Raw genomic sequence first — 16,953 nt, 5'->3', positions numbered from 1 at the left:
ACACACAAACATGACGTCACCCGACAGACAGACCCACACACACACAGACAACTTATTTTTATATATATAGATGGTAAAAAATGCACGAGGAGTGTTCTTCAAAGTGTATTTGAAATAATAGTAAAGCCATATGCTCCCTCAAAAGAAAATATTGCTTTCTATGGCGTACATTACTAACTTATTTTCATCAGAAAACAACATCTGTATGTGTGTTATAATTTCTTACAAAACAAAATGTATTAATAAGAAAGTAATTAATTGAATTGGTTGATCAAGTAAGGAGAAACTGTTGAGTTAAAAAAAGAAAATGGCAAAATAGTAATTAATTTTTTGCTTGAAATTGTCACGGAACAGCTTCGTAAAACTACGGGCTTCTGCCATTTATTAATAAAAAAATTCAAGAAGGTACAGAGTGACATTAAAACTTAAAACAAAGATAAACTATCCTGTACTAAAGGGGGGCTACCATCCGCTCAACCCCATGCTCTTGACACTTTGGTTTGACGAGTTCCTCAATGAAAACATTTAAAAGTGCAAAAAATCTAGTCAGTTCATAATGGCAATTGTTTTATGTATCGATCTCCTTTTAAAAGCTTGGCGTTTAAAGCAAAGGCGAGCAAATAACCCGTTCCATTATCGGGGCATTGTGAAAAATAAAGATTTTGACATTGGTCTTGTATTAGAGCAGGGCTTCTTAAACCTACGGGTCGCGACCCATTTGGGGTCGCGTAGCAAAATTATGGGGTCGCGAGTGATAAAAATACAATTTAACAAAAAATGTTTTTTTAACTTGTAAAATTATTGTTATAAAGAAAAATAACTATCATCGTAGATAAATGTTTCATAAAATCTTCTGGTTCGGAAAGACTGTTTATACCAGCATTTCTATTCCGATCATTATGATATCTTGTGTAAATTTACTATGAATCAGAAGATGTTATAGAAATTTATAAAAAATGTCGATTTATTTTTTCAATCTCTTAAAACCGAAATAATCCTGATAAATATTATCAACAAAATTTCTAAGTGTTATTTTGAAGAAACTATATAAACATTTTGTGTTATTATCATTTAGCCATTGTATGATTGCGAACGAAGTGCATGTTATTTCGAATTAGTCAGTTTAATCCTTTCACGACCGGCGGGACCTTACAGTCCCGGCATATAAAGATTCTATGGGCGCTTCTTAATTGATTAATAGCACTAGAATTGAACGATGTGCTTCAGGATGCTCTTAAGGTCATAAATTTGATTAAGAACCATGCCCTTAACAGTCGCTTATTTTCAAATCTCTGTAAGGATGCGAATTCCAACTACACAACTTTGTTATTAGATGCAGAAGTAAGATGGTTGTCAAGAGGTCAAAGTTTAAAAAGATTATTGCTATTGAAGGACGAGATCGAAATATTTTTAACTGAACGAAAATCTAAATTTGCTGCTTTTTTTCAAAATGACTTGTGGCTATCCAAGCTGTGTTACTTGTCAGATATTTTTGCGAAGTTAAACGATCTTAACTTGTCTCTTCAAGGAAAAAACTGCGATATATTTACTTCAAACGACAAAATTGAAAGTTTTATTAAAAAGATCAGCATTTGGAAAAGTAGGGTCGAAATGTTTTCTAGTGTCGACAATTTTGTAATTGAGAAAATTCATCGTAAAACTTTTATTGCAAAAACTATTGTAGATCACTTAAAAGCGCTAGAAATACAGTTCCGGACATATTTTATATTAAATATTGATTTACAAAAAATAGTTTGGATTCAAAAGCCGTTTTGGATTGGCTTAAGTGAGATTGATCATCTGCCACTTAAAGCTCAAGAGGAATTTGCTGAGCTTTCGTGTGACTCAAACTTCAAACTACAATTCCAAAAAAAGCCCTTGACTGAATTCTGGATCTGAACTAGAAGTGAATTTACCACAATCGCTGATATGGCGTTAAATGTACTTCTGCCATTCAACACTACATATTTATGTGAAGTCACTTTCTCAGCTTTAACACACATTAAATCCCAATATCGTTCAGCGATAAAAAATGTTGAAGAGGTCTTACGTCCAGCAGTTTCAAACATTACACCAAGATGTGATTTCTTATCCAATAAAGAATAGGCACATCCATCTCATTAAATTTTTAACGTAAACTTTAATTTAATATTTACCACACATTACTTGGATATATTCGAGAGAATTAAACAAGAAAAAACAAGTTTTTTTAAATGAAAGTAAGGAGCGACATTAAAACTTAAAACGAACAGAAATTACCCCGTATTTGAAAGGGGCTTTTCCTCCTCAACGCCCCGCTCTTTACGCTAAAGTTTGACTCTTTCTTAACTCTACATTTAAAACAATAAAAAACTTTAGCGTAAAGAGCGGGGCGTTGAGGAGGAAAAGCCCCTTTCAAATACGGAGTAATTTCTGTTCGTTTTAAGTTTTAATGTTGCTCCTTACTTTCATTTAAAAAAATTTGTTTTTTTTTGTTTAATTTCTGGACGTTTTTGAATTAATGCATGGTTTGATCTTGGCTCTCCGCACATAAATAATTAAAACGAAATTTGCATATTAATTTTTTGGGACTAAATGGCTTTTTCGTAGTTTTAATCGGAAGATTTTGAGAAAAAAGGAGCGACGGAGGAGGCCTAGTTGCCCTCCAATTTTTTGATTACTTAAAAAGGCAACTATAACTTATAATTTTTTATGAACGTTTTCATAAGTAAAAAATATATGGTACTTACGAATTAAATTACGTAGCGAACTTCTATATTCGTATGTTTTTATTGCGTATATGAGGGGGCTCACCCCTCGTCGATACCTCGCTCTTTACATTAAAGCTTAAATTTTGTCCCAATTCCTTAAGAATGACCCCTGAATCACAAAGGCCGTAGAATAAATAGTTGAAATTACTAAAAATACTTTAGCATAAAGAGCGAGGTATTACGAGGAGGTAAACCCCTGATATGCGTAATAATTTCTGTTTGTTTTTATGCGGCTTCTCACTTTCAGTAGAAAAAACTTTTCATATTTATTTTTTCATTGTTTTTTTAAATAATGGTAGAAAATCCTGCGCCCCCCTCCATTGAAAGTCTCATCCCCCATAAGAAGTTCCTCCATGGAAAGATCCTCCTCGATACCCCTCTTCCCTCAAATATCCCCCCAAACCAAAAAAATCCTCCTGAAAACGTCTGTACACTTCCCAGTAACCATTACCATATGTAAACACAGGTCAAAGTTTGTAACTTGCAGCCCCTCCCACGGGGACTGCGGGGGAGTAAGTCGTCCCCAAAGACATAGTTATTGGGTTTTTCGACTATGGTGAATAAAATGGCTATCTCAGAATTTTGGTCCGGTGACTTTGGGGAAAAAATGAACGTGGGAGGGGGCCTAGGTGCCCTCCAATTTTTTTGGTCACTTAAAAAGGGCACTAGAACTTTTCATTTCCATTAGAATGAGCCCTCTTGCGACTTTCTAGGACCACTTGGTCGATACGATGATCCCTGGGGGAAAAAAAACAAAACAAATAAACACGCACCCGTGATTTGTCTTCTGGCAAATAATGCGAAATTCCACATTTTTGTAGATAGGGGCTTGAAACTTCTACAATAAGGTTTTCTGATTAAGAATCATACGATTCTTAAGATCGTATGATTTTTAGGGGGTGTTTCCCCCTATTTTCGAAAATGAGGCAAATTTTCTCAGGCTCGTAACTTTTGATGGGTAAGACTAATCTCGATGAAATATATTTAAAATCAGCATTAAAATGCCATTCTTTTGATGTAACTATTGGTATCAAAATTCCGTTTTTTAGAGTTTCGGTTACTATTGAGCCTGGTTGCTCATTACTACAGTTCGTTACCACGAACTGTTTGATTAAGACGGTCAGAATCCACTTTTGTTTTTGAAACTATAATAAAAACATTGCTATAATTTCAATTTTAGATTTTTATATGCTCCAAAACGAATTCTAAATTTATATATTTTCATATGCATCTGTATATTGTTACCTAATAAATATATCATCAAAAAATATTAATTTATTTTTCTTTTATATTTGTTGGGGTCGCTAAGAAACTCGCAATCATAAATGGGGTCGGGAATTACAAAAGTTTAAGAAGCCCTGTATTAGAGCATTCGTTCTTCAAGCATAAAAAAAAAAAAAAAATCAAATAAACTTTATGTAAAGGTTGAATTGATCGATAGCCCCCTTGTTTGCAGGATAATTTCTGGTCGTTTATAGTTTTAATGCTGTTCTTTGCTTTCGTTTGAAAAAGCTTATTTTTAAATATTTGACTTCTTTTTATTTTTAATACCAAATCGAGGACTGGCATAAGTATAAGGGGGAGGGTCTACTACACCCGGAGCACTCACTCAACATTTCTGTTCAGACATACTTGGTTTCTATCCAAATATCTGACTACTGATTACGATTGTTCTTTAAAAACAGTTTGCTTCTACGAGATGTTTGATTGATGACTCTCAAATTTAAGGGAGACTGTACACCCTCACTTCTCTATCCCCTTTGTTTTCATCCAAGTTTAATAAACGTACAATAATATTTCTATAATGATAATCATCCCTGGAAAAGTATATTTCTTGAAATATTTTGCAGGGGAGAGGGTTCGAAAAATAAAAATTAACTTTTAGAAATGTCATTTTCACGTTTTCAAAGGAAACTCTTACATCAGCTCTTTTTATAAGGGAATTGAGAGGTTGTATAGATATTTTTTGCTATTATTTTGATTGGATTGTACTTACTTGTACTCAAGCATCTCAGCTCTCCATGGCATCCAGTAGCTTCCTCGCTATAGTAAGTTCAGAGCCTCAGTCGTTCTTGAATGGCTCAATCAATTTGAGCCAGGACTTATCCTATCGTCGTCCATACTTCTTGAAGCCACCGAGTGGGCCTAGGTCTGCCTTGATGCAGGTAAGCCACGTTTTCTTCTCTCCTCCTTGTCACTTTTTCCATCCCGGAAGAGGCGTACATCTGAGGGCTTTATTGACGAAGTTGTGTTGAGGGCGGCGAAGTGCATGGCCGAACCATTGGAGTCTTCTTTGTTTGATTATAGTGGCCAAATAATAACGTTGATGGCAAATTTTGCTGAGTTCATCATTGCTGACTTAATCACAGAGTTTGATGCCAATGATTCTTCTCAGACATGAATGGTCGATTGCGTTGAGGGCATGTATGCCGGACTCTTTAAGAGCCCGTGTCTCACAGCCGTATAATAGGACAGACTGGACGAGGGCCTGGTATATCCTTATTCTTGTCGCCAAAAGGACTTTTTTCTGGTTCTATAAAGATTCGTTTAGCTGGGTGAAAACTCCAGTTTCTGAAGGGATTCTCGACTGAAATTTTGATGTGCATCCTCCTATTGGATCTACCTGAGAGCCTAGGTACTTGAATTCAGGTAACTCGTCTATGGGCGACTTTTCTAGTAAGATTGGTGGGCGTTGAGATATACTAGACACCATGACTTTTGTCTTCGAGGATCTGATCTTCAGGCCTAGCAGAGAGGATTCTTCAGCCACTTTCGATAGCACAGATCGGGCTTCTGAACGAGATTCAGCTAATATCCTAAAATTGTCGGCGTAGTACAGATCGGTGATCACAAAATTGGCACTTATTTCAATGCCTAAGAAGGTAGTAAGTAAGTAAGTAAGTAAAATATTTATTACCCGTATTTTTCACATGGAACAAAAGGAGTACAATGAAAAAAAAATAAAAGAAAAAAAGAGAAGAAAAGCGGAGAGAAATTTAAAACACAACATGGAAAAATACATAATCAAGAACTGTTGAAATATTTAAGCCAGGGGTGGTTCCATTTTGCCTGGAAATTAGAAATCAACCGGTTTACCGCGATACTGGGGTCTGCAATCCTGTGTTTATCAATCATATAAGTATTTCTCGTCCACAAGGGGCATCGCAGCAGAAACTTCGCGAACCTAAAATAAAGGGACCGGAGCTTGCGTTTTTGGGTGTCAGTTAATAAATTCCAAAATGGCGCGATATATAGAATATGCGGCAGTGCGACAGCGTCATACATATTCGCGAGATACTTTCGGCATAAGAGGAGTCTGCTGGCGACGATAGACCCATACGCGGTGCGGAGTTTTTTCTCGACGTGTTTGACGAGCAGTAGACGAGTTTCATTAAGATTACGGCCTATTGGTAAACCTAGATACACGACTTGAGATGAAACGGTAATTGACTTGCTACCCAGCAGGAGGTGCTCAGGCTGAGAAGGACTATCGTTGAAAAAAAGAACTGCAGATTTAGAAGTATTGAAAGCCAGGCCTATTTTTCGGTATTCATCACGCAGGATCGAGAAGTTCGATTGCAGACCCCTAATAGACCGACTTAGATTTAATAGATCGTCCGCATATGTAAGTAGCGACACATTTATGTTCTTGGAGATACATGAAACATTTACACATGCCTGGGCATTTAAAACACTGTTATTGTACAAACTTGGGGATAATAATGAACCCTGGCGGACACCTTTGTTTACTGGAACAACCACTGACGTGATGCGGTTACCTATTTTTATACGCGCTTTTAAACGGCAATACATATCGTACAGTACGCTAGTGACACGGAGATTTACACCTTGCTGGTAAGCGGCTAAAAGGGCCTGAGCATGAATCGACGAATCAAACGCTCTACTCACATCAAAAGCACCAATCACTATAGGGTCACCATATGCTCTGGTCATGGTGCAGTTGATTGCAAGATTAAATAAGGCAGAAGACAATATACATCCCTGTTGGACACATAAATCTATTTGGAACATCGATTAGAGCTCCCCACTGATCTGAATTTGGGCTCGCGTACGCTGGTAGTATGCTTGAATAAGTCTGGTTATCTCTTGTGGCACTCCCTCCTTCGTCATGGTCTTCCAGATTCCATCTCTTAGAACAGAGTCAAAAGTTGTCGTAAACTCTATGATCAGAGACACTGTTGGTTTCTGGTGTTTTGCCCTGGGGTCAAGGATTTGTCTTAAAACGAATAACAGGTCGATTGTTCCCATGCCTGGGCGGAATCCCGATTGATTGGGACACGAAAGTGATTATTTAGCAATAATGCGAATATTGTAGCAGCAATTAAGATGAGAGAGATCTCACGATAGTTGCTGCATTTTGTTTTTACCTCTTTGTTTTGAAAACCGGAAGGATGATAGTCTCCCCAATCCCGTGGAACTATCTCTTCTTCCCATATACGACAGGTTAGGTTATGGAGCCTGCTGGCAAGTCCTGTGCTTCCATACATGTAAAGTTCAGCCGGGATAGCATCGGGACCAGGGGTTTTATTACTTTTCAGGCACCTGATTGTTTGTCGGACTTCATCTAACGTAGGGGAGCCGCGTTTATGTCCAATTCGATTGGCTGTATAAGGAGTTTTAGTCAATGATATTTTGGCCAAAGTTGTTGTTCTGTACCACGAAATGGAAGAAAAAGACATTTTCCTGTGCCACAGTCTCTTTTGTTATTTAATAGGGTCACCAATACTTTCAATCGCTAATAGAGTTGTCACTGCAAATAGAAATTTTATGCCACTTATATTTTTATGGTTTCTCAGAAGATAGACACCATATGATTCTAAGATCTATTTTTTCATGTTCCTTTTATTTCCAGATGTGACCTTTGTGTTGCACACGAAAAGCTTTTAGATTTGGAGTCACTGATTTTTCGAATGGATGCTCAAAAGGATCAAGAAAGTGAAGAGGATTCCGAAGAAGAAGTGGTTGAAGGTGTTATCGAGGGTCTTAGAAAAGGAACCTGGCACGACTCGGAGACCCTTGTCATGGTTAAAGGTATTTTATGCACCAGAGTTTTTTTTTCCATTTCAACAATTAATAAATAACAAAAAATTTTGAAACTTTTGGTTTTCTGATCTCTCATCATAGAGGATATAATATGACGAACACACTGTTGCAGCCATGACCCCAACACAAGTTGAGGAGGGGAGGGGAGCTCACATACCGTAACATAGGAACCAGTGCCCAGAAGGAACCCGTGAACAATTCGCAAATAGAGAAAAATGATTTTTATTTGAAACATAAAAAAAGTCCATAATAAGCCCTCTTCCCCTTCACTTTGTTTAAAATCGTCAACTTTTTGGTTTCTTCAAAGCAGTTTTTTATCTTCTACCCTCTCAAAAAAGGAGTAAAATATCGTATTTTTATTTGTGTAACTGTATCTTGTATTGTCAGAGTCCACGCAGCAGTGTTGACTTAGTAATGAGCGATGGGTCTATCATATATTACTTTTTTCGGCCATATTGCATAGAGCGAACGAATGGTCATGGGAACTTGGGTGGAGGCTAAATGGATTGGAAATTGATGACTATGAATAAAGAGTGACTGAAAGACAACTAGCCCCCTCTATAGCTTTTGTTCCCTAGTACGCCCATATTCCCCAATAATATCAAATGAAAACAATGCGACAGGCATTTTGCTAAGAAGGGTCAAAAGGCACGAACAAATTTGCCGTCAGAAGGACTAGGCGCACGCAGCCCCATGGTTCAGGATAATCTATCCAAATCTGTATAATTTAGGGGGGCTGGGCCTGTAATTTCTTCTGACACCCTCCCCCCAAAACCATGTACGTTTTAGTAGAAAGGTAGTCATGTTGCACCCAGCTTAAATATGATTCTGGCTCTGAGAAAAATGAATTAGGTTCCAAGATGTTGAATGACTCAGTGCAGAGAAGAGCTCAAATAGAACTCGGAGCAAATAAGCGAAGCTCAAACTTAGAAATTTAGGCGACGAGGTGTACAAACAAGTCCAGTTCTGACTGAGTGATAATATGAGCTAATCTCTGCCATTGTGTAAACACTAGATGTTAGGGAGTCTCGAGATACGAGTGTTTTATAGAGCGTAGAAATAGAATTAAAATTGTTTGCTCCTAATTAATTTGAAACTTGAACCAGTAAGTCCTTGGCCAAGAAGAACTGAAAGTGCTATAAAAAAAAAAAAAAAAAAAAAATTGGACCCGAAAAAAGTCAAATATACTTTGTCATCCGATAGCGTCAAAACTTACATTATTGCGTCTTTGAACCAAGGAGGCCCGAATGCAGAAGAAAAACAGAAAAAAAAACAACAAAACAATAGCTGTTCCGAAAACAGGGCCTGACAAAAGGCCAGTTAACTATTTTTGGAGCAGATCAAACGTTAAAACTGTAACTTCCTGGGCCAAGGGAACCCTAAATAACATGCAAAATAATTTTAGTTTGGTGGCAGGGACCTCCCAAAGGCTGGGCTCCAAATGAGGCATTCTTTTCCAACCGCTTTGGAGCGTGCATCCTTAAGTTCTTTGACCATGGGGACCCCAAGGTAAAAGCAGAATTGAAAAGAAAATTCGGTTCAGCATAAAATGGGACCTGGAAAAGGGCCGAATATATTTTTTTGTTGGGGCGTGGGTCTCCTGATGACGGGCTTGAAAATGGTGCTAATATCCTTTTTCCCGATACGGCTGAAACTTTCAAGAATCATTGCCTGGGCTAAGAGGACCGAACATTTTTTTTGGAAGGGAGAGGTGGTAGGGGTCCGATAATGGGCCAAGAAAGTTTTTGTCCTTAATCAGTTTGAAACCTACAAAATCTTTTTTTTATGAAAAGATTGAAATTTAATGTCATAATTTAGAGATAGGGTCTACCCTCTGAAAGCACGAATACTTTTATTTCCTTTGTACCAGGATATAAGTAAGCCAGTCGCGTCTATAATGTATTTAATTTTATAGGACTACGACATTTTTCCACCTCTTGAGGAGACTTCCTCTTTCAGCTTGTTTTGCAAGTTGTTATTTCGTTTTGTGGGTAGCTTTAGCCTAAAACTTGACAATTTCAGCTTTTTATTTATATCACGAGGAATTAGTTGATGATCTAGAGGGAAATATGATGTGAAAATGTAAACATTTCTCAAGAATTTTGTTGAATTGCTTGTAAATTCTTTAAGAAATGCCTGAAATTTTGTGTGCTACCCTACTGTACGTGGAGACCTGATTGATAGAAAATCACTCGCCTTGGAACATATCGTTTTGATATGAATCAAAAGCTTGTTTTTGAAAATACAAGTTACACTAGAGTAAACCAATTGTTGATGATCATGACACTAAAAACAGCTGAACTTTTTGATTGGAAAGCTGCACGTGACAAATTCTTTTAGGCTATGAAAATATTTATTGCACATCAAGTATAACTAAGTACGTTTCTAATAATATCGTAAGGTAACTTAAATTGTTTTCAATTAAGTGCGCTGTATTGATAGTTTTAAATCTAAAGATTTGTCAGCTTGATAGTATATTTGATTATATCCTGTTCATAATTATCATATAGAATGATTATATAACGTTAAAGCGGTCCTGGCTGAGTGGTTGGCGCGCTGGTGTGGGAATTCTGTGTCCAAGGGGCACGGGTTCAATTCCAATTGTGACCAGTTATTTAGTTTGGGACGGGGGTCAGTGGCGTGACTCTGTAAGCTCAGCCAGAGTCGACCCAGCTCTAAATGGGTACCTGGAGGGATCTGGGGAAGGTAAGCAGGAAGGGTGTGTGAAAGCACAGGGTGGTTGGCCCCCAACCCCCCATGGCACTTCCTGGCTGAAGGGCCATGAAACGGGGATCAGCACCGCCGGCTTGGACCTTAAGGGTCTAGTGCCGTCTTACTTACTACTTTACTTACTATTATATAACGTTTTGTTTCTCTTATGCATCATATCTTTGCCAGTTTAAAGAATTGTATCAATATGTCTCTGTGTTTCGTTTATCTCACTTCTTCCGATGTGCACGACTATGAATTATAAACTGTCCGCTCTTTTTTAGCACTAGCCGGATTTTTGAAGAAGAAACGAGCCCCTGAATTTCTCGTCGAAGCGTCGCATAATTTTGCCAAAGCGTTGGATTTGTGCAGGAAAGAGTTTCTCGTATGTATAGATTTGTTTGCTCTATGACGCATATCAGATTTTTGTTTCCGAAGCTTATTTTAAGAATCAAACAAAAGAACATAACAATATGATATGTCCTACATCCTAAAGTGTGAACTTTTCTTAAGTGATGCTCCTCGACGACGTTTGAGGCTTCGGTTCTTACTAAAATCAGGTCTTCGGTACCCGGGCTGGCACTCCTTAGGATGTGTAATTTGGCTGTATGCTTAGTTTTTATTAATGGTCAGGTAATAATTAATCTAAAGACAAGAATGAATCTTTATATACACCGTGAAATAACTTATGAATATTTGGTCGGTGAATTTTATCTTTGAGTTTTAAAGTACATACAGTAGGTCCGCCACAAGGTCCCTGAAGTCCCTAAAACTGGAGAAGGCCCCTAAAAGTCCCTAAAAACAGCTCTCAGGTCCCTAAAAGTCTCTTTTTTCTAGGTTAAGCCATGTTAAAACTTTAACTAAGAAGCATTCTTAATGTATTAGTGACGATTAGTGTTCTGAATACTGCAGAATAATTTCAAGGCCACAGTGTCCTGATAATGATGGACGGAGTAATTTGATGTCCTTTGCCTGTTGAGTCACTTAAGCTGCCGCACCCCATCCGTTTTTTTCGCTGTGTGTTCCCGGAGATTTGATATTGTTTCTCCGCTCGCTCTTAATGGACTAATAACTTCACCAAAGTAGCTATAATAACTTAAAACCTTGCGAACCTAATCCTTATGTTATTGTTGCAGTGGTAGCCGCGACGAATTAAAGAATAATCCTCGGACCATAGTAACACAAAATAAAAAAAATCGGTTAAAAAAAATTAATGCTAAAAAATACTCAACTCAAAAAAAATCTAGGAGTGTTATCTACTATTCACCGTCAACTCAACATTAATCTATAGTTTCAAAAAGGGCCTCAGATCGAAAAGTAGACCACTGGAATCACCTTGTTCGAAAACCCTTCATTAGAGGTTTATAGCCCCTTTTCCAAATACATAAAAATGACAGCATCACTATGTCTCCATTTTTTTTAACTCCATACTCTTAGGCAGTATAAGATTGCTATACTTACGTTATGCCTCATGGCATATTGCCCTGGGCTTAGACTACGAAGTGTGAGGTTTTGAGTTCATGGGCTTCCTACTTTCTTCAGCAGTAAAGTACTCTTCCCATCATTAATCAAACCAACGACTGTAAAATAGGAATGTCATTTCAAGCTACGAAAGTTGGCTCGAGAACCAGAGATTGCCGGAAAAAAAATGAGTAAAGAAAAGCGATAGAAGCTTGCAGAAAAAACAGAAAAAGAGAAAAATACTCGCTGAACTTTTTTCCTGCAAATAGAGGCACTTGAAAGATCATTACGAGAAAAAAAAGCTTATGGGTACAAGGAGCAAGCTACTAACAAGATATCTGAAGAGGCAGAAATCGGCTTAAAATGGCATTAGAAATTCAGCTCGCCCAAACCATGTTGGATTGGTCACTTTTATTGCACACCAAACAGAAAAAGGAATCAGCAGCTGTTTAAGGAACTCAGGAACTTATGGTTGTAGAAACCTTGCCGTCCCTCAAAGTCCAAAAATTCAGCCATACTGCATCTTTTTTGACTTTACAGTATCCAGGTGTTTTAGAGCTAGCATTGTGCCTTCAAACCTCAAGGCCAGGGCACTAGTTATCAAAATACCTCCTTTTGAAGCAAATTCCTCATTAATAAATTTTATCAGAAAGGCAGGAATGTTATCTTGTCCAATCAGGACTGTATTATGTTTCTTTGTGGTTAAATGCAGAAATAAAGGCAATTATTGATAACTGTACTTTTAAAGGTCAAAAGGAAGCAGAGCCAAAGCCAGAAAACAGCAGCAAACAAGCAAGTGATTTTGAAATGTTGCGGTCTGGTGATGATTTTCGATCATTAATCAAAGTAGTTACTTGCGTATTCTTTGAATATTTGTACCTCCATAGTTGAAAATCAAGAAAAAACAAAACCTGAAAAGATCCATAGTGAAATCCACGGGGTCGGATCATCTTGATATTGCTCATGTCTTTCGAGAAGATGATGAAAGTATTATGACTGTATGACTGTAAATAGTCCGAAGTTTTGACTACGATTTGAATAACAAGCAATGATAGGCAAAGACAGTGCAGAACAAAGGAAACAATAGCAGCTATTCGTAATAAAGAGATACAGAAATTTCAGACGAGGTTTGGAATAGAAGATTTTACATGTTTGGAAGACAAAAATCCATTTGCTAATGGGATCTTTGGTTTAGTGTATATATATATATATATATATATATATATATATATATATATATATATATATATATATATATATATATATATATATATATATATATATATATATATATATATATATATATATATATATAATAGGCTATTTGCAAAACAAGATAGAACGCGATATAGTTACGTGATATACAAGACCAACTAAATTACGGATACCGAAAGGTCTACTAAAACATTTGAAACAAAGATAGTTTCTGTGAGAAATTTTTTTTTTTGCACTGAATCATGGAAGATACTGAGTCCTCTAGGAAATTTAATAGTAATTTGAACATAATACTGATAAAAGAAAAAACGGAATATTAATTTAAAAATTCAATGAAGACCAGTTTAATCCTAGAAAAGTTTGTGGATACTCCAGTCTATTACTAAACCTAACCAAGAGAAAGTACTACAAGAAACTATTGGTGAAATTTAATCACTAAAAGGCGTTGCTTATAAAGTGTAAGGACATTTGTTTAAAAATTGGAGAAGAAGTGAAGAAAAAATTGATGTACTCAAGGTAGAACTTCTATAGATTGTCACTCTGAAAAATGTGATACATCGATTTATTTTAGCTTAAGAAATGTTGATGAAATTAATGATACTGAAAAGAATTTTAAAAATATTGTGGCTTGATCAAATTTTATGACCGTAAAAGTGTTGAATCTAGTTTATCCTCTTTTTTCTAGACATTTAGTGGGTCCTGTCAGGAGTTGATGAAATTAATGATACTGAAAAGAATTTTAAAAATATTGTGGCTTGATCAAATTTTATGACCGTAAAAGTGTTGAATCTAGTTTATCCTTTTTTTTTCTAGACATTTAGTGGGTCCTGTCAGGAGTTTTGAAATGGCGCATATATTAGCGAAAATGCTTCACCATATTATTCATTATATCGGGCCTGAGATATAGAACGATCTTCCAAATAATTTAGAATTAATAGAGGGAGAGAAGAGGGATTCACTAAAAGAATTTTGTCTAAATAGTTACCAAACATGAGCGAAGAATGATACGAACGTTTTGACTGTATGCAATTGTGAATGTTCAGGTTTGTTAACCAAGATAACAAGATCTTGGTTATAGGGTTGGGCTTCTGATTTCTTTTCGATTTCTTTTGCTTATTATTGGTTGCTAGAATGATGTTTGTGATTTGGGTTTAAGCTAAGGGGAAAGAAATGTTAAAAGTAGAGACGTAGTGAAGATGTTAAAACTAGAATAGGCAAGGCCTTGGGTGTTCTTTCACAGTCGAAAAAAGTTTGCAGAAATAGGAAAATAGGTCTGGGAACCAAGATGAGAATATCGGAAGCTGTTACATGTTTTCCAGAGGAAATGTCTACGAACTCTTTTGGATGTCCGTCTGATTGACTGTGCGAAAAGTGTGTTCTATCCCGCTATCTTAGGCTGTAATGAGGGAATGGTTGAGATGACCAGGACACCTTTTGCTGATGAAGGATGACAGATTATCAACGATTGTCCTTTTCGGCAAACGACCTAGGGCAAACGAAAAGCAGTTGTTGTCCCACAATGGGATGGGAAGAGATCGTAAAAAAAAAGATTTAAAGAAAATTTAATTTCTTGAAAGGGTGTAAAGAGGAAGCATAAATATTTTTTCGACTGTTCTAATCAGATTGATTCTCTTGGCTCTTTTTTATTAAAATTATGTTGGGTTTATTTTTGGTCAAAATTGTTGTTCTTATGAAAAAAGGGCAGAAATGCGCTTCACTTTGGGCTCGAATGTTAAGTTGCTGAGACAGAGCATCAAAGCTTTAAATTTTCTTCGAATGGGTCCTTTCCGATATTCTGTGAACACTTGTTCGACAATATCCCCCTGTTAAAAAAAATCTAAAAATTTAAGTAGATATTTCTTTGCTTAAAAACTTACGAATACACTAAAATCTACTTTGTAAGAACCACTTGCGATGTTGCCAATAACCCGAATGATTTTTTTCAGTATCTTCGAAAGCTCTGGCGTTTCTTGAGTGACCAGGTTGCGGCTTTGGATGAATTGGACATGGCAACGATGCGCCTTCGTTTGCGCATCCCAGGTGAAAGCCTCCCTCCTCCGCCAAATAGAACAGCTGCGTCTATGAGAGCGATGAAAGATAGTCGAGAAGAAAGTAGGGCCAAAATAATGGAAACAATCCACATTATACAGCCTTATGAGGTGACTTTATTTCACTTTTCTTTTAAACTATATCGGATAGCTTCACTTATAAATTTGTAGCAATAGTTTCGTGCTCCACAAAAAAAGTGTATGTCAGTAAACCTGTTTTTGTGTATTCAGTGTTTGAAGGATCCCACCGGTTTTATATCATGAAAATGAGTCTAATTATTTCGAATCTTTCCTATGGTATTCCTTTTTAATTTAGGAGTGAGACTCATTGAATCCTTAACTGGCTTTGTATGCTTGAGAAGTGCATATTAAGAAAGCTCAGCTGCTGATAATGATCATTTGAAGAAGATCAATGAAGAAGTTTACCTTAATCCACTTAAGATGTATCATATTTGGTTTGAAATTGTCTAAGTGAGACATAGCTTTTAGCTATAAATAGAAAGGTCATTTAAATTTATTTCAATGGGTGAAGAATTCAAGAATATTAATTGTAGGCCAATTGATCTTCTTGCTTTTATGGGTTTATGGATTATTGCCTCTGGTCTGCAAAGTAATTGAAAAAGCTTCAGTATGCATTATTTAATGTCTTATGGTATTTAAAATGCCGTATATGAAAATTAAACGGTCGAAGAATAATAAAAGATTATTCTTGTACACTAATACCTTGCTTTGAGTTGTTTCGTTTTGCGTTTTTTCAAAGTTGCATCGTTGCTCAATTAGTACTAATTTTCATTGCGCGTCATTAGGTTTTCGAGGGTGTGTTGTTTTGGATTCGTCTCGAATTTTTTTCTGGTCCCTTTTTATCAGATAAATCTGCTTTTTGTAAACTTAAATTCATCTTTCCTTTTAATTATTTAGTTTTCTTTTGTTCTGTCTTTTAAGTAATTAATTAAAAAAAACTTTTCATAAAACAAGTTCATCAAAGAAAAGTAAAGAGCTCCATTTATCCAAAAATGAGAAAAATTATGTCAAGTAATCTTCCAAGCGTAAAACTACTACAGATCGCTATCAATAAAGAAATGAAACTCAAAAGGAACAGATTTAAAATAAATTCCCAAGTAAAAAAAAAGAGAAGAAATTAACATGCATAGGGCTGTTAACCCTCATGCCTTCTCAAGACCCGAACATAATTGCAAACGCATCCAGTCAAAATTTTGAGACAACTATTCTGTTCAGCATAGTAGAACAGTCTAAGAACTATGTCTTTAGGGATACTGGGCATGTCAACCCCCCCCCCCACAATTATGCAATTGACCCATTATGCTTTAAAACTAATGTTGCTTCAAACCTTTTATTTGGAAAGAAGCAAGATTGTTTTCTAATTTGACCCCTTTATTGTTTGCCTAGAGTGACATAGGTCATTTGAGTACTAAGATTAGATTGACTTGGTATAGGGTATTTTTGTTTTTTAATGTCTACTTTGTTTAATTTTCTTTAGAAAAAGCAGTATTTTAGTTACCCTGTAACCTATGTTCAATCTTTACATGATTTGCTATAGAAAATCGTAATTCACATTTTGTCGTTTCAATTCGCCTCGTGTTTATTTGGAACGTAACCCCGACGCAAACTGAGGTATCGGTGCATTTGAATATATTTAATTAAGTCTTTCTAAACTTGAGGGTGTGCTTTTGTTGTTTTGTATTATT

The 16,953-nt window shown here is 36.3% G+C and overlaps 1 protein-coding gene across 1 annotated transcript in view; it reads left to right on the top strand.

Annotated features, from left to right (window-relative positions):
- Window positions 1-16,953, top strand: part of LOC136040147 (E3 ubiquitin-protein ligase SHPRH-like) — a 98,319-nt gene that overhangs the window by 62,386 nt on the left and 18,980 nt on the right. The window contains exons 12-14 of the mRNA XM_065724264.1: window positions 7,624-7,802; window positions 10,808-10,908; window positions 15,146-15,358. Of these exons, the coding sequence (XP_065580336.1) occupies window positions 7,624-7,802; window positions 10,808-10,908; window positions 15,146-15,358 (493 nt within the window). The remainder of the gene's footprint in view (window positions 1-7,623; window positions 7,803-10,807; window positions 10,909-15,145; window positions 15,359-16,953) is intronic.

This window comes from Artemia franciscana, chromosome 2 (genome assembly GCF_032884065.1).
Source record: "Artemia franciscana chromosome 2, ASM3288406v1, whole genome shotgun sequence".
Taxonomy (NCBI): domain Eukaryota; kingdom Metazoa; phylum Arthropoda; class Branchiopoda; order Anostraca; family Artemiidae; genus Artemia; species Artemia franciscana.
Note: the sequence above shows the minus strand (reverse complement) of the source record. Positions and strands in the feature narration are given on the sequence as shown.